The sequence below is a fragment of the Pseudophryne corroboree genome, chromosome 1 (assembly GCF_028390025.1).
Source record: "Pseudophryne corroboree isolate aPseCor3 chromosome 1, aPseCor3.hap2, whole genome shotgun sequence".
In the NCBI taxonomy this organism is placed as follows: domain Eukaryota; kingdom Metazoa; phylum Chordata; class Amphibia; order Anura; family Myobatrachidae; genus Pseudophryne; species Pseudophryne corroboree.
Window position 1 is genome coordinate 594,990,189 of NC_086444.1, and position 26,630 is coordinate 595,016,818.

Here is a 26,630-nt window from a genome sequence, read left to right on the forward strand (position 1 = left end):
GTTATTGTTGTTGTGAGCCATCTTTTCAGAGGCTCCGCTGTTATCATACTGTTAACTGGGTTCAGATCACAGGTTGTACAGTGTGATTGGTGTGGCTGGTATGAGTCTTACCCGGGATTCAAAATTCCTCCCTTATTGTGTACGCTCGTCCGGGCACAGTACCTAACTGGAGTCTGGAGGAGGGTCATAGGGGGAGGAGCCAGTGCACACCACCTGATCGGAAAGCTTTACTTTTTGTGCCCTGTCTCCTGCGGAGCCGCTATTCCCCATGGTCCTTTCAGGAACCCCAGCATCCACTTAGGACGATAGAGAAAATGTGGTAACACACTTCACAGTGAATGTTCAGCTTTCAAATGTGTTAAAAATGACTTCATATTGCATTGTAAACTGGTAATATGATGTGTATTCAGGTGGCACTACCATATGTCTTTATAAAATCAAATGAAAAAGAAACTGCTGCTAAAAACTATTTTCTTGCATACTGTAAGTGATTAATTGACTAAAAGAAAATATAAAAGTCAGACTAAAACTCAGGAGGAAATTTGATTTTCCATCATACACTAATATTTTTGAAGTGCCAGCTCATATTTCCCGTAGTGACAGAGGGAAATGAATAAAATAAAGGCAATGGTTGCCTTATATTCATCTTAGTCACTTGTGATTTCCATCTCTCTCTAGGAAGACATCTGTATGAGTGTTGCTGCTACTTGAGTCAAGGTCCTATCGTGACTTGACGACAACACATAGGAGGAGCAATATAGCTAAGACGTAGAGAAAAAAAAAACTGGTGCAGTCTGTGCCTGGACTAGGCAGCAGCCACATACATACATAGATGGCTTGTGTGACAGCAGCAGCAGCAGCAGCAGCAGCAGTACAATGCTGGTAGAGGCACAGCTGGGAAGCAGTCAGACAGCACTGGTCCAGTCAGTGACTGTGTATAATGGTCTCTCCCTGAGCCAGGCTGAGGGGTGTCACTAGTGCACTGACTTACCAGGAACGCAGCCACAGACTGACTGGAGTAACACTTATCCCCTTGCTGACAGACTCCTTACATTTGTTAGTGGCATTACATGAGGATGGCAGAGGTAGAGTTGCACAAGGAGCGTCTGCAAGCCATAGCTGTAAGTGAATTGTTTTATTTGACTTGCTCTTGAGTCTTTTGTCTGTAAACGGGTGTGTTCAGTATGTGTCTTGCGCTGCCGGGTGTGAGGAGGTTCCCCTGAGCCCGGAGGCAGCAGTAGCAGCAGGCAGAGGAGCATTCCTACATTAGTAACGGTTGCTGAATGGAGGCAGCACGCTTCTCACATTATTCCCCACTGGATCTGCCTTCAGTTCATTTACTGTAACGCAGCCTGCAGTATCCAGCGCCAAGCTGCTTCCAGCACACACTTTTATTAGCATAACCAAGCTGCTTACACTTACTGTATTATTTTATCCTGCATGCTATGCTTTGCCCCTCAGACACAGACAGAATAGGGGATGATGACTTTAGGGAGTGTGTATTTGTAAAGCTCCAGAGCTGCTGAATAAGATTAGCTTGTGCTGGAGATTTTCTGCTTTACGCTTACAGTTGATATACAGTACTTACTGCTATGGATATCATGTTGAAATAAAATGTCAGTCAGGACAGCAGTATGCACTATGAAGATAATGTTAGTATCTGTATAGAGAGAAGATATTAGTTGTATGCTATCTTATTTTCACGCTATTTTGCATTTTACAAATGAACATGATTTTGTATCACAGTGTATTTCATATTGACACGATTTAAGTGTGATTGTGTATGAGTGCCTATGGAGATCCTCTACTGTATGTCACTTTCTGCTGCGTCTCAAATGAAGTAATAGCATCAATAATGCAGAACAAAATAACGGCAAACAAAAAAGCGAAACAATTACAGGCTTGTAGAAACATGAGACGTCAGAAAATGCTGACAGAATGGGCCATTGTGTACAACATTAGGCTTGTTTCTGGCAGAGCTGTGCCATGGAAATCATCAGAAACGTGCACACAGCTCCAACAATTGTGTCCTGAAAAACTTTTTTTTTTTCCAACACATTTTTTTTTCCATGCCAGAAAGCTTTATTGACAATATATATGAAGTGGCACTATGCATATATATTGGCATATCAGGATCCACTTAGCATTTCTATATTCCATGTTGTATCAGCCGATGGTCAAAATACAAAAACTTATGATAGGGTATTAATAAGGAAGAGTTGCATTAAAATGTCATTTTCTCAGGCTATTTCCAACATTTTACAGCTAATGTTAATTAAATGTGTAATAAGATCATGTCACAGACAGTAGTTGAGAATATTTTACAAAGGTCCTGACAGGAGGCTCCATGTCAAGACTGCAAGTATATTAATTGGCATCAACATGAATCCTGTAATTCTATTATTTGATTAGTTATTATACTGTACGTAGTTCTTGGTAATTACACATCACACATGGTAATAAATTGCTGTATTTTTTCTTTGAAGGCTAACAGTTCCAATCAGAGTATTGTGTGACAGGTTGAATTATTAACATAAAGGGTACATGTTTTATTTTTATACATAGATAATGCCTGACGTTTCCACTAATACAGACCAGCTTACCAGATAATTTCTCAATTCATAAAATACCAAAATGGTTAAAAACAAATAAAAATTTTGCTAAAAGGGAACCAAATGATGATTCTGAATATTAACCTTTGGTCTAGGGGCATCATTGGGTTAGTAACACCCAGTGCGCTGAAAATGCCCCCTGTGTGTGACCGAAAAGGGGTGTGGCTTCATGGCCCGACCCCTTTTTTTCACTCCAGGAGCCAGCCCAGCATTCATTCTTGGGGATGCTGGGATGCCACCAGAGACTAGTTTGGCTGCACTACAAGCTCCTACACTGTGACAAGAGCAGAGTGCTGCATGTAATGTCTCTGATGTGGAGTCAGCATTTTGGTGTCACCCCTCAGAGGGTGACAGCCAGGTGCGGCCTGCACCCCCCTAGAGACACCACTGCTTGGGTCGTCTATGTCACACCAAAAAGTGACAGAATCCTGCTAAACAGGTCATCATACTTCATTAATAATTGAAATAAGTACACACACACACACACACACACACACACACACACACACACACACACACACACACACACACACACACACACACACACCAAAACTTGTCTGCAATGAAGTGGGAGAAAGGAAGAAACAACAATAACACACTTTGGCCCTTCCAGTAATCAATACTGGTGGATAGCTTTGGAAGAAGTGTGTGATGGCACCACTGCAGTAAAAAATGGGGAGTGATTTTTGGGCTTATCTCTTCCATCCTGGCTCTTACAGAGTTGAGGGTACTCGTTTCAAAGAGTTAAGTCTCCTCTTCCAAACTAGTTCTCACGTAATTGTCTAAAGATCATTGTGATCACCAGATAACATCCACCACACTGCAAAAAACTAAGGAAGTGCAGGGATGGGAAAAGGTCTCCCTCATCCTTAGTTTTATTAATTTAGAAGTCCCCTTTTTCAAGTTACGTGGCCCCTTAATAGCTATTTTGTGATTATCTCTTGCTGTGTTCACCATACAATAAGTGAGATGCATGATGCATCCCACCACTCATTGCATGCATACAGCATTTATTAATGCTGTATGCATGAAGATTTTAGCAAAGGACTGCTCTATAGGTGTGGACTTCCAGGTTTATGAGCCAGGAGTCCTTCTGCACATGAGTCAAGTGATGCACTTGCTATGGGGAATGCTGGGAGGGATCCCTCTCACGGGAAAACGCAGAAAGAAGCCCATAGGCTTTTATAGGATGGCCTTGCCCATCTCGTTCAAGCTCCAGAATGTATAGCATTCCACAGCATGGTGCATATAAGAAAAGTGGTCAAACTTCCACAAATTGCATTTTTGGAGGTTTGACGGCAAAATCAGCGTCCCAATATAACTAAGGTTTTCCATAAATGGGGTAGGCCTGTCTCTTTCATACTGACACAAACAAAAAACATGAGGGCACCCTCATTGGAAATAGGGGAGTCATTTCTTTAAAATGTCATGCCCCCAAAGTAGTTATTGACTGGTGATCTTTCTAGCAGCTTCAATGGAAATAATAAAAAAAAATATATATTTTATGGCTTGGGGTATACTTTGTTTGCTGTATGAGCAGAAATAAAATAACTAATGCTGCTTTCACATCGCAAACCCTGCTTTTGAAATGGTATTTAAAACGGTTCTTAAAACGGGTCTGAGCAGTTAAACCCCTTTCACATCTCATGTTGTAACCAGTAAATTACCATTTCATTACCGTTTTGGTACCTTTCACACTGAACCCGTTTCACCCATAGAAAACAGTGGTTGTCATTATAAATGGACTTTTCTGGCCCACACATTATTAATAATTATTAATTCATTCATTATTAATAATTTGGATAGTCGTACGATGGAACCCAGCAGCTTGAAGCATATCTATTTATATTAGAAGGGATTAGGTACTTGGTTTGTCTTTTTTGGAGGCACAAGTATTATTTATATATTTTTTAAAATATATATTTTTTTTTTTTTTTAGATGGAATGGTAAAATTCAGAAAAAAAATGGCGTGGGGTCCCCCCTCCAAAGCATAACCAGCCTCGGGCTCTTCGAGCTGGTCCTGGTTCTAAAAATGCGGGGAAAAAATTGACAGGGGATCCCCCGTATTTTTAAAACCAGCACCGGGCTCTGCGCCTGGTGCTGGTGCAAAAAATACGGGGGACAAAAAGAGTAGGGGTCCCCCGTATTTTTTACACCAGCATCGGGCTCCACTAGCTGGACAGATAATGCCACAGCCGGGGGTCACTTTTATACAGTGCCCTGCGGCCGTGGCATTAAATATTCAACTAGTCACCCCTGGCCGGGGTACCCTCGGGGAGTGGGGACCCCTTCAATCAAGGGGTCCCCCCTCCCAGCCACCCAAGGGCCAGGGGTGAAGCCCGAGGCTGTCCTCCCCATCCATTGGCTGCGGATGGGAGGCTGATAGCCTTGAGTAAAATGACAGAATATTGTTTTTTCCAATAGTACTACAAGTCCCAGCAAGCTTCCCCCGCAAGCTGGTACTTGGAGAACCACAAGTACCAGCATGCGGGAGAAAAACGGGCCCGCTGGTACCTGTAGTACTACTGGGAAAAAAATACCCAAATAAAAACAGGAGACACACACCGTGACAAGTACAACTTTATTACACACTGCCGACACACACATACTTACCTATGTTGACACGAAGCAGTCGGTCCTCTTCTCCAAGTAGAATCCACGGGTACCTGAAAATAAAAGATAATTATACTCACCTGATCCATGGTCCAGAGATAAATCCACGTACTTGTCAAAAAAAGAAAACGAACACCCGACCAGCGAACTGAAAGGGGTCCCATGTTGACACATGGGACCCCTTTCCCCGAATGCAGAGAGACCCCCCCGTGACTGCTGTCACTGAAAGGTCTCGTAAGCCAATCAGCGAGCGCAACGTCCTTGCACTCTGCTGATTGGCTCTGTGCGCGTCTGAGCTGTCAGCGCATCGCACAGCTCCCTCCATTATATTCAATGGTGGGAACTTTGCGGTTAGTGGTGGGGTCACCCGCGGTCAGCGGCTGACCGCGGGTAACCCCACCGCCGACGGCAAAGTTCCCACCATTGAAAGTAATGGAGGCAGCTGTGCGATGCGCTGTCTGAGCTTAGACGCGCACAGCCAATCAGGTGAGCGCCACGGAGTAGCGCTTCCTGATTGGCTGAAGGGACCTCAGTGACCGGAGTCACGTGATGTCCCGGCATTCGGGGAAAGGGGTCTCATGTGTCAACATGGGACCCCTTTCAGTCCGGTGGTTCGGGTGTTCGTGTTTTTTTTTTTGCCAAGTACGAGGATTATCTCTGGACACTGGCAGGTGAGTATAATTTTTTTCACAGGTACCCTCGGATCGTCGGAGACTGTGGCAGTCGGCGTGTCAACATAGGTAAGTATGTATGTGTGTCGGCAGTGTGTAATAAAGTTGTACTTGTCACGGTGTGTGTCTCCTGTTTTTATTTGGGTATTTTTTTCCCAGTAGTACTACAGGTACCAGCGGGCCCGTTTTTCTCCCGCATGCTGGTACTTGTGGTTCTCCAAGTACCAGCTTGCGGGGGAGGCTTGCTGGGACTTGTAGTACTATTGGAAAAAACAATATTCTGTCATTTTACTCAAGGCTATCAGCCTCCCATCCGCAGCCAATGGATGGGGGGGACAGCCTCGGGCTTCACCCCTGGCCCTTGGGTGGCTGGGGGGGGGGGGGGGCCTTGATTGAAGGGGTCCCCACTCCCCCAGGGTACCCCGGCCAGGGGTGACTAGTTGGATATTTAATGCCACGGCCGCAGGGCACTGTATAAAAGTGACCCCCGGCTGTGGCATTATCTGTCCAGCTAGTGGAGCCCGATGCTGGTGTAAAAAATCCGGGGGACCCCTACTCTTTTTGTCCCCCGTATTTTTTGCACCAGCACCAGGCGCAGAGCCCGGTGCTGGTTTTAAAAGTACGGGGGATCCCCTGTCAATTTTTCCCCCGCATTTTTAGAACCAGGACCAGCTCGAAGAGCCCGAGGCTGGTTATGCTTTGGAGGGGAGACCCCACGCCATTTTTTTCCGTGTTTTTCCTGTTTAAACGTTTATAAATCCACTCTCACATGTGTCTCCTGTGTTTTCCAAGCTGTTTCCTGGTTGTGGCTGCTGACATCACACATGGAGACAGCCTATGACCTGCTGGGGCTTGCAAATACCGTTTCAGACCCTTTCACACTGCACAGTGAAATGGGACTGAAACGGGTAGGACCCTTCTTTTTTACCGTTTCAAAATACCGGTATTTTGAAAACGGTAAATTGAAGGGGACCCTTTCACATCGCAGCTTGACCCGTTTAGGAAGCCAGTTAAAACGGCAAAATACCGGGTATAAGCTGCGGTGTGAAAGGGGTATAATGGTATTTTCTGAAAATTCAAAGCTTTCTGAAAAACATCAACATATTATTTTTCTGTGCAAAAAATGTCTGATAACAATGTTGGAATGTAAAAAGAGCAAAAAGTGGGCAAAATAGTATCAGCATAGGGTGAAAAAATCCCTTAGCACCAAAGGGGTTAAAAAAAAAGGCTAGGAAACTAATGTGGATTCCAGTGAACAGAAGATAACCTCAGCAGTGCCTCTGTTCACTCTATGCTCCATGCAATGAGTAATCCTGTGTGAGATCTGTATAGTTGTTGGGTGTACATAGTAGGGAGGCCAATCCTGGGATCGGGATCGGCGGGATCCCGGGATTTAGGCTCAAAAACATCCGGGATTCAGTCCCGGGATTGGAAGCTCCAATCCCAGGGATTGAGGGATCAGCGTTGAGCATCCTCAAGATGCTCAGACGCAGCCCAGCTCCCTCCTCCAGGCTACCCAGTGCAGCGTGACGTGTAGTGACAGGTCACGCTGCGCCGTCACCCGCCGGGAGCGACAGATGTTTCCAACCCGCCCGTCCCCATTTTATGTTGAGTATTGTGTGTATGGGACGGGCGGGGCGAGGGGGCTGACACATAGGGAATAGCCAATCTCGGGTATCCCGGGAATACCGGGATTGACCAATTTTCAATCCCGATACCTGGGATTGAAAAAATGGCCCGGGATTGGTCTCCCTAGTACATAGGTGTTGATAGGAAGCTAGTTGGACAAACTGTAGATTTCATTTATAAACTGAAGACAAGTTTACACATAGAGAGCAAATATTTTTAAAACTTAACACACAATTATATCAAACATGTCTAGTGTTGTTCGCAGGCTACAGTTTGGATAAACAGTCACTATTAGAAAAGGAAGTCTAACTAAGAGCATTAACTACGGTATATACACCCTCCAGACACAGTGTTACTTCAGATATTCCATTAGCACAACTATGGTACAAGCCAAAACTATAAACTTCAAATGTGGGGAGGGCCAGCCACTCTGAATGAAGTTGCGTGTTTGCCAATAACTATATATGTAGTGTATATAATAGGTAGGGATAGACTAATTACAAAAGCATATCATGAGAGCCACATGCTGCTTCAAACATTCATAATTCATGTGAAACATGCAGGATATGATGCCAGCTAAACAGCATATTTTATAAGAAAAACAGAAGAAAAAACATAAAATAATAAATATAAAGCAGGACGAGTAGTATGTGCATTTTACAGACAGGAGATATAAATTTAGCACAGAGCAATTCAATGTTCGCTGGTATCTTTCTCAACCACAACAGAAACGTGTCAAATGCTTGGGCCAGTGGCGTAACTACTGCCCCCGCAGTCCTCGCGGTGGCTTGGGGACGAAGGGGTGCGGGGGCGCCACTGATTTACAGCAGACTGACATGCGGACGAGCGTCCGCATGTCAGTCTGCAGTCTCCTTCCCTCCGCCGCTTGTTGGAGGGACAGGGAGGGCACACAGCGCGCCTCCCTGTGTCCCTCCTGCTGCATCATCTCCGGCGGCCGCGGGTCTAATAGGGGGAAGTGACGTCCGTGAGCTCTAATTGGCTCACGAACCGGCACTTCCCCCTATTAGACCCGCGGCCGCCGGAGATGATGCAGCAGGAGGGACACAGGAGAGACGAGCTGTGCCCTCCGTGTCCCTCCAAAAAGCGACGGCGGGGGGGTAAATATCTGGCACTGGGGGCATATATGGCACGGGGGGGGGGGAGGAGAGGGAGGAATATCTGGCACTGGGGCATTTCTGGTACTGGGGGGAATATCTGGCACTGGGGGCATATCTGGCACTGGGGGGGGGGATATCTGGCACTGGGGCATATATGGCACTGGGGGGGGGAATATCTGGCACTGGGGGCATATATGGCACTGGGGGGAATATCTGGCACTGGGGGGGGGGATATCTGGCACTGGGGCATATATGGCACTGGGGGGGAATATCTGGCACTGGGGGCATATATGGCACGGGGGGCATATATGGCACTGGGGGGGAATATCTGGCACGGGGGGCATATATGGCACTGGGGGGGGATATCTGGCACTGGGGCATATATGGCACTGGGGGGAATATCTGGCACTGGGGGGGGGATATCTGGCACTGGGGCATATATGGCACTGGGGGGAATATCTGGCACTGGGGGGAATATCTGGCACTGGGGGAAATATCTGGCACTGGGGGGGGGATATCTGGCACTGGGGCATATATGGCACTGGGGGGGAATATCTGGCACTGGGGGCATATATGGCACTGGGGGGAATATCTGGCACTGGGGGCATATATGGCACTGGGGGGGATATCTGGCACTGGAGGCATATAGGGCACGGGGGGAATATCTGGCACTGGGGGGGAATATCTGGCACTGGGGGCATATATGGCACGGGGGGAATATCTGGCACTGGGGGGGAATATCTGGCACTGGGGGGGAATATCTGGCACTGGGGGCATATTTGGCACTGGGGGGGAATATATGGCACTGGGGGCATATCTGGCACTGGGGGCATATGTGGCACTGGGGGGGAATATCTGGCACTGGGGGCATATGTGGCACTGGGGGGGTATATGTGTACCTGGCACATGGGGGGGACGACTATATTTGGCACTGGGGCATGTAAGTACCTGGCACCGTGGGGGAATATCTGGCACTGGGGACATATGTGGCACTGGGAGCACAGCCCTAGCAACAAGGACTACCTCCTAGCAACGAGCATGACACCCAGTGCATGAAACACCTGGCAACGAGCATGACACCCAGTGCATGAAACACCTGGCAACGAGCATGACACCCAGTGCATGAAACCCCTGGCAACGAGCATGACACCCTGAGCATGAAAACCCCTGGCACCGTGCATGGAACCAAGAGCACGAAACCCCTGGCAACGAGCATGACACCCAGTGCATGAAACCCCTGACAACGAGCAGGTAATTGAAAAGTAATTAGAAGCCTTACTGTAGGACTTAATGTGTAATGGGCATTACGGTGTGTTGCATAATGTATCACGGACATTGCGGTGTGTGTCATAATGTGTCACAGGCATTACGGTGTATGGTATACTATATCGCGGGCATTGTGATATGTGGTATAATGTCTCAGGGTCATTGCAGTGTGTGGCATAATGTATCACGGACATTGCGGTGTGTGTCATAATGTGTCAGGCATTACGGTGTGTGGTATACTATATCACGGGCATTGTGGTATGTGGTATAATGTCTCAGGGTCATTGCAGTGTGGCATAATACATAACGGGCATTGCGATGTGTGGCATAGGGTATAACGGGCAGGGCATTGCGGTATGTGTCACAGGCATTACGGTGTATGGTATACTATATCACGGGCATTGTGGTATAATGTCTCAAGGTCATTGCAGTGTGTGGCATAATGTGTCACAGGCATTGTATGTGCTATAATGTATCGGGCATTGCAGTGTGTGGCATAATGTATCACGGACAGTGCGGTGTGTGTCATAATGTGTCACAGACATTGTATGTGCTATAATGTATCAGGGGCATTGCAGTGTGTAGCATAATGTATAACGGGCATTGCGATTCCTGTCATAATGTGTCACAGGCATTACGGTGTGTGGCATAATGTGTCACAGACATTACGGTGTGTGGCATAATGTGTCGGGGGCATTACAGTGTGTGCATATTGTGTTGTGCATTATTGTGTGCAGCATAATGTCTAAGGGCCATTGCAGTATGTGGCATAATGTATACTGGGCATTACTATAAGGAGGAAAAATGACAAATAATGTAAGGGGCATGAATCAGGATTATTTTTCTTTCCTGTGGTGGCCAACGTATGGGCGTGCAGGTTGCAAAACTGGGGTATAAGGTAGTCTTTTCCTGCAATGCCACGCCCCTTTATGCGAAACCACACCCACGCCAACAAAACCACACCCCTTTTTTGACGCGCGCGCCTTCGCCGCGCGCATATTTATCCCTTTCTTGCTCCCAATTATGGAGCATGAAGGGGGGGGGGGGGGGGGCGCCGAAGAAATTTTTGGCTTGGGGGAGAAAAATTTCTAGTTACGCCACTGGCTTGGGCATAGTAAAAGATGGCTATATTCCTTTGTTAGTTTAGAGCAGGGGAACTAAGTAATTCTGAAAGTCAGAATTGAATTGTACATTCTTTGATTTAAAAAAAGCACAGTATATAGTTATAAGGATCCAGTATGAAATCCCGACTGTTGGGATCCCGGCGGTCGGAATCCTGACAGTAGAAATCCCAACCTCGAGCGCAGTGTGTCCCCTTGCGGGCTCACTGCGCTCACCGAGCTTTGGGCTCGATATTCCTCGGGTGGTGCATGGACCACCACCCTAGAGTGAATACCGGGCTGCTGTCGGGATTTCGACCACCGGCATTTTCCCTGAGATCCCGTCATTCAGGAAATTAACTGCATCCCAGTTATAATATAAAAAGAAGATAGTTTACTATAAACCCCCATGTGCCAACAAATAACCATGCTCTTTTACCTCAGATGGTCAATACCTCACAGTTTTCCCACTCTGGGGCACAGACGTGTATCATGTCCCATTTTAATTGGCCACACCCATTTGTTGGCGCGCGCACCCAGTACTACTAAGGTGCATAACTACTGGAGGAATGACTACTGGGGGCATAACTACTGGGGGACAGGCTAATTTTTAAGTTGATAATTTTTGTATGGCCCCCAAAGGATTTTATAAATATTCAAATGGCCCTTGGTGGAAAAAAGGTTCCCCTGTTCTAAGAATTGGAAAAACACAACAGCTTCACAGCATATATGCAGGTCAATTCTATTCTCCGACAGTTGAATAGCGCCGGGAATTAGCTCCCGACGCTATTCAATTCAGCTCCAGTTAAGTCGGCGATGGCCCGTTCTCGCCGACTAAACAGGTTGAATTGTCGGGAGAACGGGCAATCTCCGACTTAACTCCCCGGCGCGAGGCTGTTTCCCGAGGCAGCACTTTTGTCGGGTTTCTACTTTCTTCTCTCATCCCCCGGGGATGAGAGAAGAATTCCCGACAATTGAGGTTCACTTGTCGCTGTATTGAATAGCGCCGGGAGCAAACTCCCGGCGCTATTCAACTGTCGGAGAATAGAATTGACCCCATGGTGTATGCTTCATAAATGTGGTCCTCTAAATCCTTCCGTAATTAGCTATACAAATCTACTGTATAATGCGAATATTGGAATTTTATAGGAAATAATGCCCTGAAATAAATGGCTATACCTTCGGTTGGTAATTGTTAATAATGGCAGGTAAAGGGCAGTTATATCGTTTTTATTCTGTATATAAATCTGCTTTCATTATGCAGTTAATTTTATTGGATGACTTTATGTTATATTATTTTGAAATCAGACTTACTACATAGTATTAGCCATAGCACTGGAGCCGCAGGGTTTCAGACAGATTATCAGCTGTAACTGGCAGGCGCTCTAACACTCCAACAGATGTCTGCGTTATACATGTCGTATCTGATTTCTAGACCGTTGTAGTAAGTTCAGTGCTATTATTTGGCATAGCCATGTTTTTGTGTGTAGAAAATGTGGGAATTTTAATTTATGTTACAATACACTTGAACTACAAGTATAAGTTAAGAATTATGTTCATTTTAATTGTATTTATTTCTGTACAATTAAATAGTTATTTACAGTAAATACAAAAAAACTCCCTATAGATCGTTAGCTTGCGAGCAGGGCCTTCCTACCTCTATGTCTGTCTTTACCCAGTTTTGTTCTATTACTGTTGTTCCGCTGTTTTGTTTTATTACTGTTGTTCTAATTGTAAAGTGCAATGGAATATTATGCGCTATATAAGAAATTGTTAATAAATAAATAATAAATAAATACTACTAATTAATTACAATGTTACATATTGTTTGAATGCTTATAAATTTGGGAAGAAAACACCTTTTACTCTCATCTGTTTAATAATTATGGTTCAGAGAATCTTCCTACTGTTTAGTCCATATAGAGCGCAACACCGTTTGAGGCTATTACACTTTCAGATTCCACATTACAGTATTATATACACCTACGTATTGGTTTACAACATTGGTTACCTGGAATATCTTATCTTTTTTGCAACAGCTTGCACCCATTATACTGTTTTATACTAATCTATGCTAGGACCGGTACAAATGCTGACATAAGCCCCACAAACATATGGCATCCTTGGCTCCTCAGCAGGAAGTGTGGTGCTGGACTATGACATAATAACCAAGTGCCACACCCCAGCTTAATACTGATATGGGGGAGCAGCAGCCGGCAGATTCACGAGTATGAAGCTATTGATAGATTCTCCTTCATGTCAGTGATGGCGCTCTGTGGGGCATGGGTCGTTGGGTCAACAGTCATTAGATCGACCACTATTGGTCACATGCATTAGGTCGACATGATCATTAGGTCGACATATACTAGGTCAACAGGTCAAAAGGTCAACATGAGTTTTTTTAACTTTTCTCTGACGTCCTAGTGGATGCTGGGAACTCCGTAAGGACCATGGGGAATAGCGGCTCCGCAGGAGACTGGGCACAAAAGTAAAGCTTTAGAACTACCTGGTGTGCACTGGCTCCTCCCCCTATGACCCTCCTCCAAGCCTCAGTTAGATTTTTGTGCCCGGCCGAGAAGGGTGCACACTAGGGGCTCTCCTGAGCTTCTTAGTGAAAGTTTAGTTTTAGGTTTTTTATTTTCAGTGAGACCTGCTGGCAACAGGCTCACTGCATCGAGGGACTAAGGGGAGAAGAAGCGAACTCACCTGCGTGCAGAGTGGATTGGGCTTCTTAGGCTACTGGACACCATTAGCTCCAGAGGGACCGAACACAGGCCCAGCCTCGGAGCTCGGTCCCAGAGCCGCGCCGCCGGCCCCCCTACAGAGCCAGAAGCAAGAAGAGGTCCGGAAAATCGGCGGCAGAAGACATCCTGTCTTCACCAAGGTAGCGCACAGCACTGCAGCTGTGCGCCATTGCTCCTCAGCACACTTCACACTTCGGTCACTGAGGGTGCAGGGCGCTAGGGGGGGGCGCCCTGAGCAGCAATAAAAACACCTTGGCTGGCGAAAATACATCACATATAGCCCCCAGGGCTATATGGATGAATTTTAACCCCTGCCAGATTCCACAGAAAAACGGGAGAAAAGGCCGCCGAGAAGGGGGCGGAGCCTATCTCCTCAGCACACTGGCGCCATTTTCTCTCACAGCTCCGTTGGAGGGAAGCTCCCTGGCTCTCCCCTGCAGTTACTACACTACAGAAAGGGGTTAAAAAAGAGAGGGGGGCACTAATTAGGCGCAGTATAACAATACAGCAGCTATAAGGGGAAAAACACTTATATAAGGTTATCCCTGTATATATATATAGCGCTCTGGTGTGTGCTGGCATACTCTCCCTCTGTCTCCCCAAAGGGCTAGTGGGGTCCTGTCCTCTATCAGAGCATTCCCTGTGTGTGTGCTGTGTGTCGGTACGTTGTGTCGACATGTATGAGGAGGAAAATGAGGTGGAGGCGGAGCAATTGCCTGTAACAGAGATGTCACCCCCTAGGGAGTCGACATCTGAGTGGATGAGCTTATGGAAGGAATTATGTGAGTCAGCTCTTTACAAAAGATTGATGACATGAGACAGCCGGCGACTCAGCCTGTGCCTGTCCAGGTGTCTCAAAAGCCATCAGGGGCTCTAAAACGCCCGTTACCGCAGATGGCAGATACAGACGCCGACACGGATACTGACTCCAGTGTCGACGATTAAGAGACGAATGTGACTTCCAGTAGGGCCACACGTTACATGATTGAGGCTATGGAAAATGTTTTTACACATTTCTGATAATACCAGTACCACTAAAAAGGGTATTATGTTGGGTGAGAAAAAAAATGCCTGTAGTTTTTCCTGCATCTGAGGAATTAAATGAAGTGTGTGATGATGCGTGGGTTTCCCCCGATAAAAACTGTTAATTCCTAAAAAGTTATTAGCATCATACCCCTTCCCGCCAGAGGATAGGGCACGTTGGGAAACACCCCCTAGGGTGAATAAAGCGCTCACACGCTTGTCTAAACAGGTGGCACTACCGTCCCCGGATACGGCCGCCCTTAAGGAACCTGCTGACAGAAAGCAGTAAAATATCCTAAAATGTATATACACTCACACGGGTGTGATACTGCGACCAGCAATCGCCTCAGCCTGGATGTGCAGTGCTGGGGTGGCTTGGTCGGATTCCCTGACTGACAATATTGATACCCTAGATAGGGACAGTATATTACTGACTATAGAGCATTTAAAAGATGCATTTCTATATATGCGTGATGCACAGAGGGATATTTGCCGACTGGCATCAAGAGTAAGTGCGCTGTCCATTTCTGCCAGAAGAGGGTTATGGACAAGACAGTGGTCAGGTGAGGCTGATTCCAAAAGGCATATGGAAGTACCGCCTTATAAAAGGGAGGAGTTATTTGGGGTAGGTCTAACAGACCTGGTGGCCACGGCAACGGCTGGAAAATCCACATTTTTACCCCAGGTAGCCTCTCAACATAAGAAGACACCGTATTATCAGGCGCAGTCCTTTGGGCCCCATAAGGGCAAGCGGGCAAAAGGCTCATCATTTCTGCCCCGTGGCAGAGGGAGAGGAAAAAGGCTGCAGCAAACAGCCAGTTCCCAGGAACAGAAGCCCTCTCCCGTTTTAAAACCAGCCAAGCAATAAAAACACCTTGGCTGGCGAAAATACATCACATATAGCCCCCAGGGCTATATGGATGAATTTTAACCCCTGCCAGATTCCACAGAAAAACGGGAGAAAAGGCCGCCGAGAAGGGGGCGGAGCCTATCTCCTCAGCACACTGGCGCCATTTTCTCTCACAGCTCCGTTGGAGGGAAGCTCCCTGGCTCTCCCCTGCAGTTACTACACTACAGAAAGGGGTTAAAAAAGAGAGGGGGGCACTAATTAGGCGCAGTATAACAATACAGCAGCTATAAGGGGAAAAACACTTATATAAGGTTATCCCTGTATATATATATAGCGCTCTGGTGTGTGCTGGCATACTCTCCCTCTGTCTCCCCAAAGGGCTAGTGGGGTCCTGTCCTCTATCAGAGCATTCCCTGTGTGTGTGCTGTGTGTCGGTACGTTGTGTCGACATGTATGAGGAGGAAAATGAGGTGGAGGCGGAGCAATTGCCTGTAACAGAGATGTCACCCCCTAGGGAGTCGACATCTGAGTGGATGAGCTTATGGAAGGAATTATGTGAGTCAGCTCTTTACAAAAGATTGATGACATGAGACAGCCGGCGACTCAGCCTGTGCCTGTCCAGGTGTCTCAAAAGCCATCAGGGGCTCTAAAACGCCCGTTACCGCAGATGGCAGATACAGACGCCGACACGGATACTGACTCCAGTGTCGACGATTAAGAGACGAATGTGACTTCCAGTAGGGCCACACGTTACATGATTGAGGCTATGGAAAATGTTTTTACACATTTCTGATAATACCAGTACCACTAAAAAGGGTATTATGTTGGGTGAGAAAAAAAATGCCTGTAGTTTTTCCTGCATCTGAGGAATTAAATGAAGTGTGTGATGATGCGTGGGTTTCCCCCGATAAAAACTGTTAATTCCTAAAAAGTTATTAGCATCATACCCCTTCCCGCCAGAGGATAGGGCACGTTGGGAAACACCCCCTAGGGTGAATAAAGCGCTCACACGCTTGTCTAAACAGGTGGCACTACCGTCCCCGGATACGGCCGCCCTTAAGGAACCTGCTGACAGAAAGCAGTAAAATATCCTAAAATGTATATACACTCACACGGGTGTGATACTGCGACCAGCAATCGCCTCAGCCTGGATGTGCAGTGCTGGGGTGGCTTGGTCGGATTCCCTGACTGACAATATTGATACCCTAGATAGGGACAGTATATTACTGACTATAGAGCATTTAAAAGATGCATTTCTATATATGCGTGATGCACAGAGGGATATTTGCCGACTGGCATCAAGAGTAAGTGCGCTGTCCATTTCTGCCAGAAGAGGGTTATGGACAAGACAGTGGTCAGGTGAGGCTGATTCCAAAAGGCATATGGAAGTACCGCCTTATAAAAGGGAGGAGTTATTTGGGGTAGGTCTAACAGACCTGGTGGCCACGGCAACGGCTGGAAAATCCACATTTTTACCCCAGGTAGCCTCTCAACATAAGAAGACGCCGTATTATCAGGCGCAGTCCTTTGGGCCCCATAAGGGCAAGCGGGCAAAAGGCTCATCATTTCTGCCCCGTGGCAGAGGGAGAGGAAAAAGGCTGCAGCAAACAGCCAGTTCCCAGGAACAGAAGCCCTCTCCCATTTTCTGCCAAGTCCTCAGCATGACGCTGGGGCTTTACAAGCGGACTCAGGCACGGTGGGGGCCCGTCTCAAAAATTCCAGCGTGCAGTGGGCTCACTCACAGGGGACCCCTGGATCCTTCAGGTGGTATCTCAGGGGTACAAATTGGAATTCGAGACGTCTCCCCTTCGCCGTTTTCCTAAAGTCTGCTTTACCGACGTCTCCTTCCGACAGGGAGGCGGTATGGGAAGCCATTCACAAGCTGTATTCCCAGCAGGTGATAATCAAGGTACCCCTCCTACAACAGGGAAAGGGGTATTATTCCACGCTGTTTGTGGTACTGAAGCCGGACGGCTCGGTGAGACCTAATTTAAATCTGAAATCCTTGAACACTTACATACAAAGGTTCAAATTCAAGATGGAGTCACTCAGAGCGGTGATGGCAAACCTGGAAGAAGGGGATTATATTGTGTCTCTGGACATCAAGGATGCTTATCTCCATGTCCCAATTTACCCTTCTCACCAAGGGTACCTCAGGTTTGTGGTACAGAACTGTCACTATCAGTTTCAGACGCTGCCGTTTGGTTTGTCCACGGCACCCCGGGTCTTTACCAAAGTAATGGCCGAAATGATGATACTCCTTCGAAGGAAGGGAGTTTTAATTATCCCTTACTTGGACGATCTCCGGATAAGGGCAAGATCCAGGGAACGGTTGGTAGTCGGGGTAGCACTATCTCAAGTAGTGTTGCGGCAGCACGGTTGGATTCTTAATATTCCAAAATCGCAGCTGATCCCGACGACACGTCTTCTATTCCTAAGGATGATCCTGGACACAGTCCAGAAAAAGGTGTTTCTCCAGGAGGAGAAAGCCAGGGAGTTATCCGAACTAGTCAGAAACCTCCTAAAACCAGGCCAAGTGTCAGTGCAGCAGTGCACAAGGGTCCTGGGAAAAATGGGGGCTTCCTACGAAGCAATTCCATTCGGCAGATTCCACGCAAGAACTTTCCAGTGGGACCTGCTGGAAAAGTGGTCCGGATCGCATCTTCAGATGCATCAGCGGATAACCCTGTCACCAAAGACAAGGGTGTCTCTCCTGTGGTGGTTGCAGAGAGCTCATCTTCTAGAGGGCGCAGATTCGGCATTCAGGACTGGGTCCTGGTGACCACGGATGCCAGCCTGCGAGGCTGGGGAGCAGTCACACAGGGAAGAAATTTCCAGGGCTTGTGGTCAAGCCTGGAGACATCACTTCACATAAATATCTTGGAGCTAAGGGCCATTTACAATGCCCTAAGCCAAGCAAGACCTCTACTTCAAGGTCAGCCGGTGCTGATCCAGTCGGACAACATCACGGCAGTCGCCCACGTAGAGAAGCTGCAAGGATTTTTCGCTGGGCGGAAAATCATGTGATAGCATTGTCAGCAGTGTTCATTCCGGGAGTGGACAACTGGGAAACAGACTTCCTCAGCAGAAGTCTTCCACATGATTGTAAACCGTTGGGAAAAACCAAAGGTGGACATGATGGCGTCCCGCCTAAACAAAAAATTGGACAGGTATTGCGCCAGGTCAAGGGACCCTCAGGCAATAGCTGTGGACGCTCTGGTAACACCGTGGGTGTACCAGTCAGTGTATGGGTTCCCTCCTCTTCCTCTCTTACCAAAAGTATTGAGAATTATAAGACGGAGGGGAGTAAGAACTATACTCGTGGCTCCGGATTGGCCAAGAAGGACTTGGTACCCGGAACTTCAAGAGATGCTCACGGAGGACCCGTGGCCTCTACCTCTAAGAAGGGACCTGCTCCATCAAGGACCCTATCTATTCCAAGACTTACCGCGGCTGCGTTTGACGGCAGGGCGGTTGAACGCCGGATCCTGAAGGAAAAAGGCATTCCGGATGAAGTCATCCCTACCCTGATCAAAGCCAGGAAGGATGTAACCGCAAAGCATTATCACCGCATTAGGCGAAAATATGTTGCGTGGTGCGAGGCCAGTAAGGCCCCGATGGAGGAATTTCAACTAGGTCGATTCCTGCATTTCCTGCAAACAGGAGTGTCTATGGGCCTAAAATTGGGGTCCATTAAGGTTCAAATTTCGGCCCTGTCAATTTTCTTCCAGAAAGAACTAGCTTCAGTTCCTGAAGTTCAGACGTTTGTAAAAGGGGTACTGCATATACAGCCTCCTTTTGTGCCTCCAGTGGCACCTTGGGATCTCAATGTAGTTTTGGGGTTCCTAAAGTCACAATGGTTTGAACCACTTGAATCTGTGGAGTTAAAATATCTCACATGGAAAGTGGTCATGTTGTTGGCCCTGGCCTAGGCCAGGCGCGTGTCAGAATTGGCGGCTTTATCCTGTAAAAGCCCTTATCTGATCTTCCATTCAGACAGGGCGGAATTGAGGACTCGTCCTCATTTTCTCCCTAAGGTGGTTTCAGCGTTTCATCTGGACCAACCTATTGTGGTACCTGCGGCTACTAGTGACTTGGAGGACTCCAAGTTGTTGGACATAGTCAGGGCCCTGAAAATATATGTTTCCAGGACGGCTGGAGTCAGAAAATCTGACTCGCTGTTTATCCTGTATGCACCCAACAAGCTGGGTGCTCCTGCTTCTAAGCAGACTATTGCTCGTTGGATTTGTAATACAATTCAGCTTGCACATTCTGTGGCAGGCCTGCCACAGCCAAAATCTGTAAAAGCCCATTCCACAAGGAAGGTGGGCTCATCTTGGGCGGCTGCCCGAGGGGTCTCGGCTTTACAACTTTGCCGAGCAGCTATTTGGTCAGGGGCAAATACGTTTGCAAAATTCTACAAATTTGATACCCTGGCTGAGGAGGACCTGGAGTTCTCTCATTCGGTGCTGCAGAGTCATCCGCACTCTCCTGCCCGTTTGGGAGCTTTGGTATAATCCCCATGGTCCTTACGGAGGTCCCAGCATCCACTAGGACGTCAGAGAAAATAAGAATTTACTTACCGATAATTCTATTTCTCGTAGTCCGTAGTGGATGCTGGGCGCCCATCCCAAGTGCGGATTGTCTGCAATACTTGTACATAGTTATTGTTAACTAAATCGGGTTATTGTTGTTGTGAGCCATCTATCCAGAGGCTCCTCTGTTATCATGCTGTTAACTGGGTTCAGATCACAGGTTGTACGGTGTGATTGGTGTGGCTGGTATGAGTCTTACCCGGGATTCATAAATCCTTCCTTATTGTGTACGCTCGTCCGGGCACAGTATCCTAACTGAGGCTTGAAGGAGGGTCATAGGGGGAGGAGCCAGTGCACACCAGGTAGTCCTAAAGCTTTACTTTTGTGCCCAGTCTCCTGCGGAGCCGCTATTCCCCATGGTCCTTACGGAGTTCCCAGCATCCACTACGGACTACGAGAAATAGAATTATCGGTAAGTAAATTCTTATTTTTTTTGTGTCATTTACTTCGTGAAGGGGGACCCCAATTAGTGTACCTTGTCCCCTCGCATGGCTCGCTTTGCTTGTTACCATTCCCAACTGTAGTCCACGTGGATCGTAAAGTATGAAAAAGTCCAAAAACTGATTTAAACAAACAACTCATGTCGACCTTTTGAACTGCCAACTTAATGACCATGTTGACCTAATGACCCAGTCGACACAAGTGGTGTCGACCAATAGTGGTCGACCTAATGACTGTCAACCTAAATGGTGTCGACCTAATGACCGTATCGCACTCTGTGTGGGGGTTGCTGGACAGTAAACTGACTGCATAAGTGACATTATGCATCCACATACATTCCTCTAATGGTACAGTGTGCCCTGCCATAAGCACGTTAAGGGTGTCCTGTGGTAAATTATGCAGTGGGGTTCTGAAACGTTTATTTACTAATGGCTAATTGTGTGCTTTCTTAGAAATGATAAGGTGCAGTAGCTGCTGTATAGTTATTTATAGATTTAGCCTTCTCTGGCTTATGTATTAATTTTCTCAGGTTCTGGCTGTATACTGAAACACATCCTGAAAACCTAGGTTTTAGTACCTTTGTCAGCTGATTGTGACCTTGAACAAGTTATAGGGGCATATACAGTTATCCATGGGTAACTTACGCAGTCTGTTCTCCCAGGTAAAGTACCTATTCAATTATAGGCACATGAGGCTGAAATTAATGCTTATGTCTGCTCACACCCAGGGTCGTCGTAGAGAGCGGAACTGGGCCCCGTTAATGTGTGAAGTGTGGGCCCCTCAGCCAGAGGCAGATTTTGGGGGGAAGGAGGGTATGAGATCAGTGTGATCACTCTTCCCCCTTTAGTCAGAGGAGACTTCTGTTGCTCAGCGGCAGCAACCTCCCAGGACCCAGGCCCGGTGATGGGGGGTTGGAAGGGGGGTCAAAGGGGTCACCCGTGCCAGGCATCATGGTTCAGAGGGTATGTAGTTAATATACCGGCTGTCGGGATCCCAGCGTTCTGGATCCCGCCGGCGGAATCCCGACAGACGGAAAAATGCCGGTGGACAGAATACCGACCGCCCCCCGGTATTCTCACTTGGATGGTGGGTCCACGCCACCACCCAAGGCAGAATAGAACCCATGGCGAGTGAAGTGCGGTGAGCGGACTCGCTGGGCTCACTGCCGGTATTATGGCTGACAGGATATTGCTCTTGTATCCAATGCAGTTCAGAGGGGCCCCCAAGGATCAGGTGCTCAAAAATTGAGGCCACAGCTCCGAATAATGACTCAGGATTTGGCTTCAGGTGGCTGGAGAAGACCCTGAACTTGGCCACCTTATATTTGTAGGGTTCTGCTGGGGTTCTTTTGCTGGGTGGGGGTGTCCTCCACGATGCTTGCATGCCTCGGAGCTCGGTGCTGGGTCCTGTGACGTCTTAGGGAGACTGCCGGTGGAATCCTGCTGCTGGTCTGCTGCTTCTTTCATGACTCCCACTCAGCTCTTTCTTCTCCTGGGGTTTCGGTCCTATCTCCCGTTGACTCCTTCATGCGCAGGGCAGTTTCCAAGATGGCTCAGTGTCACACTTGCTCTCTATGGCTTCCTCCAACAACTTCTACTCCTGTGTCCTAATTAGTGGTGCTGTTCCTGGCTCTGATGCAGGGGTCTGTTACTCCTTCTTCACGGTGAGAGGCAGGTGGTCACACAGCACGTCCCCTCGCCAGACTCTCCTCTAGGACGGTGCTTAGAAATCCCTTCAGACTGCTCCAGGCATCTGGCAACCTCAGACAAGAGACTCCATGGCTGTGGTGTGTGTTTTGGCTGGATAATCAGGCTCCTGGCACTCTTACCACCCCATGATTTCTGTTGCATGCCCTGCCTGGACGCACTACAGCTGAAAGAGAAGTTGTTGCCATTGACAGTTAAGAAGGGGTGTGGACACGGGCCCCTCCAAGCCATGGCCCATATAATTAGTACCCACTCCCCCCTTTTCTCGCCACCCCTGCATACACCTCCAAAGGGTACAAGCAGAAATGAGCTTTGGCTGCAGCTTTACCCGGGGAAACTGACCTCGGAGATCAAACCAGGCTAACTGAATGTGTCCCATCGAACGCTGGGTAAGTTGTATGGGAATTAAATAGCTGGGCATAATAACTAATTATGATAGTACACCTCCCATGCAAGGTTTGGGATAAAGTCACATTCAATATTACATGACTTACAGTACATCTTAACTTTGTTTCTGACTTTTTGGGTTTTAAGCAGGAGGTGCCAGAAAAGTTACCTTAAATTTGTGTTCTCTATATCATACCTCCCAACTATCCCACTTTCAGTGGTATAGTCCTGTTTTTCTGGGACTGTCTTGATTAACCACCCTTTCTTTGTGTTCTCCGAAGCCTCTAGGTCAGTTGTATTAGTAATGGCAGCTTTTGGTTTAGTTTTGCTCTTGCTTTTGTTCTAGTATTGTCATATCATTGAGAGTGGTCTGCGTTTTTTTTTTTTTGTAGATTCTAATGACAAAAAACAAACAAACAAGTGGGGGATATCCTATTAGCAGCAGTACTTTACCGCTGCTGTTAGGATCGCCGGAGGCTATCCTATTAGCCCTGATGTCAGCGTCCTTTTCCCCTCATGCAGGTACTTATCGGGGATTATGTTTCACTTGTCTCAGGCATGCAAAGCATAATCCCCGATAAGCAGCTGCCGGTGTCACCATAGCACATGGGATTGGGGACTTATCATATCATGTGTTTTCGGGCAACCGCGGGTCCAATTTTGGCCGTTGAAAACGGCCTCTAATTGGATACCACGATAATGACCACCGGGAATAATTGTATACCCCCCATTGTATGTTAACAGACTTGCCAAGTTTACTCTTTCACAGTGCTATTGTTTTTGGAACTAGATCTGCAGTTATTCTCTGGTTTGCAAAACCGGGACAGATTAGGTAACCAATCATGTAACCCAATCATTCTCCATCCCTGTAATACCGGAATAATATAGTACATAGTATAGTAAGCAATATACTGTAGTGCTCTGTAGCTCACCAGGGTGAGACAGTCAGTGGGGGTTTGATTGATGTTTGGCTTGATGTAGTAGTGTCTGATGACCTGGGCCTGTGTAACAGTTACATTGACTCCCTCCTGATAACTTTCTAGCAGAGCCAGGATATCTAATGCACGAAGGATGCAATGCACAGCTAGCAATCCGATGTGTTTACACAGATGGCTTTCATTAAAGACCCTCTGCTGTGTGCCAGCGTTATTTATCATCATCTGGATAGAAGAGTTAGGTGGGTGTAGTAACAGACTGGACTAAGTAAATCTAAATATAGCTGTAGCTGCCACTCCTCAGACAATGCCAGGGAGTAGACAGGGAAGAGCTGGAAAAGAGCAGGGCTGAGATTAGCTCTCAGGCTGCATGTGTGCAGAGTGTTGCTATAGTAGTCCGTTCCTTTTATTTATTTTGAAAGAAATTTCCAAATTTTGAGAGATACCTGCTAATGCATGGTTACATGACAACCACAGCCATTGTTCTACTGCTGTAGATTGTCATTCTACTTCCCTCTTTGGAGCACGCAAATAGACATGTTTTCTCTATTGTGGTACAGGTTGAGTATCCCATATCCCAATATTCCGAAATACGGAATATTCCGAAATACAGACTTTTTTGAGTGAGAGTGAGATAGTGAAATCTTTGTTTTCTGATGGCTCAATGTACACAAACTTTGTTTAATACACAAAGTTATTAAACATATTGTGTTAAATGACCTTCAGGCTATGTGTATAAGGTGTGTCACAACTGAGGGCCTGAGCTGACGGGAGGCAGCCTCAGTTGTAGGGGCTGAGATGTACCGGAACCTGGGAGGTTGTATCAGACCCCTGGACATGTAAGTAACATGAATAATAACTGCCCGAAGGCGTGACCACGACAACTTGGATAAAAGTCAATGATGTTTATTATGACAACTCCGCAACACAGCAGCAGTAAAAGAAAACGTAAAAGTCAGCAAAGAATAAATACAGTTCCTGGGTACTACAGGATGGCAGGAGCCACAGGGCACTGGTAGTGTGAGATAGTTCTTATGATCTTCTAGATGGAAAGTCCTTACCAGGCCCGACTGTAGCAATGGAGATAACCCAGGATTGTGCCAGCTGGTGTTCCAGGAAAAGCTGGGTTGCTGAAGATAAAACAGCTGCTGTGGATACTGGCTGGAACCAGACTGTTGTTAGCACGGAGTGGATACTGGCTGGAACCAGTTAAATAATAAATGAACTTGGGAGCGATGAAATATGAACTGAAATGTAGAACTTGAGAGCGGAGAAATAATAATACCGGTGGAGAGTGGTAAAGTGTAGAAAGGACACCGGCCCTTTAAGGGAAGCTGTACTCTGCTGGAAGCTGAGCTGGAAGCAGGTAATGTTGTAGCTGGAAACAGATGAATCCACAATGGATTGGAGAGTCAGGCTACACCGCAGGTGGAATGCTGGTGCGGGTCTCTATGGTGGAAGTCTTGAGACAGGAGCTGGAACCTGGAAGACAATCACAGGAGAGAGACAAACAGGAACTAGGTTTGACAACCAAAGCACTGACGCCTTCCTTGCTCAGGCACAGTGTATTTATACCTGCAGCAAGGAAGGGATTGGCTAGGCAATTATGCAGATTAACAATACTGACAACAGATTGGAGGAAATGATCAGCTGACAGAATCCAAGATGGCTGCGCCCATGCAGACACTTGGAGGGAAGTTTGGTTTGTAATCCATGTGGTAATGAAAACAGTAATGGCGGCGCCGGCCACTGGAGACAGGAGACGCCAGGCTGACAAGTGCACATCCAACCACGCGGACACAGCGGAGGCCGCGGCTGACGTAATCGCCACTCTGACACTCTGCATGCAGAAGCTCAGGGACGGCGGCGGAGGCCGCGGGAGACGCCATGCCAGATGTAATAAGGCGTTACTGTGACAGCGTCTCAGAGAGACAGGAGAGGATGCAGGAATGTGAACATTAGGATAACAGATGGGATCCGGTCCTGGAGCGCTGAGCCAGCCTTAGGAGGCATCTGATGGGTAAGAAATGGCGTCCAGATACCCGGATCGTGACAGCACCCCCCCCTTTAGGAGTGGCCCCAGGACACTTCTTTGGCTTTTGAGGAAACTTGGAATGGAATCTCCGGACCAAGGCAGGAGCATGGACATCAGAAGCATTGGTCCATGAACGTTCCTCAGGGCCGTAACCCTTCCAGTCAATAAGATACTGTAGTTGACCGTAACGGTGACGTGAGTCCAGGATCTTGGCCACTTCATACTCAACGCCTCGTTGAGTTTGGACTTTCGGAGTTGGAGGAAGTGAGGAATGAAACCGATTCAAGATCAGCGGTTTCAACAGGGAAACATGGAATGTCCTGGGTATTTTTAAGAAGGGAGGCAACTGGAGTCTGTAAGCAACAGGATTGATGACTTGTTCAATCTTGAAAGGACAGATATAGCGAGGTGCAAACTTCATACTGGGAACTCTTAACCTCAAATTCTTCGTGGATAACCATACCCGATCACCCACCTTGAGAGCAGGAACTGCTCGACGCTTCTTATCCGCAAACTTCTTGTACCTGAACGATGCCTTGAGCAGAGCTGATCGTACGCTCTTCCAGATATTGGCAAACTGATGCAAGGTGATATCCACTGCGGGAACAGAAGTTGCTGGAAGCGGTTGGAACTCAGGAACTTTAGGGTGGAATCCAAAGTTAGTGAAGAATGGTGTTGAAGCAGATGAAGAATGATACTGGTTGTTATGACAGAACTCGGCCCAGGGAAGTAATTGAACCCAGTCATCTTGAGAGGAGGACACATAGATGCGAAGGAAGGCCTCCAAGTCCTGATTCACCCTCTCGGTTTGACCATTGGTCTGAGGATGGTAAGCCGTGGAAAACTTTAGCTTGACTTGGAGGACTTGACATAAACTTCGCCAGAATTTGGCTGTGAATTGAAC

At 47.2% G+C, this 26,630-nt stretch overlaps 1 protein-coding gene across 1 annotated transcript in view; it reads left to right on the forward strand.

Annotated features, from left to right (window-relative positions):
* The first annotated feature begins 807 nt into the window (after positions 1 to 807).
* Positions 808 to 26,630, forward strand: part of PALM2AKAP2 (PALM2 and AKAP2 fusion) — a 761,359-nt gene continuing 735,536 nt past the window's right edge. Inside the window, exon 1 of the mRNA XM_063914265.1 lies at positions 808 to 1,121. Coding sequence (XP_063770335.1) covers positions 1,071 to 1,121 — 51 coding nt within the window. The 5' untranslated portion in view covers positions 808 to 1,070. The remainder of the gene's footprint in view (positions 1,122 to 26,630) is intronic.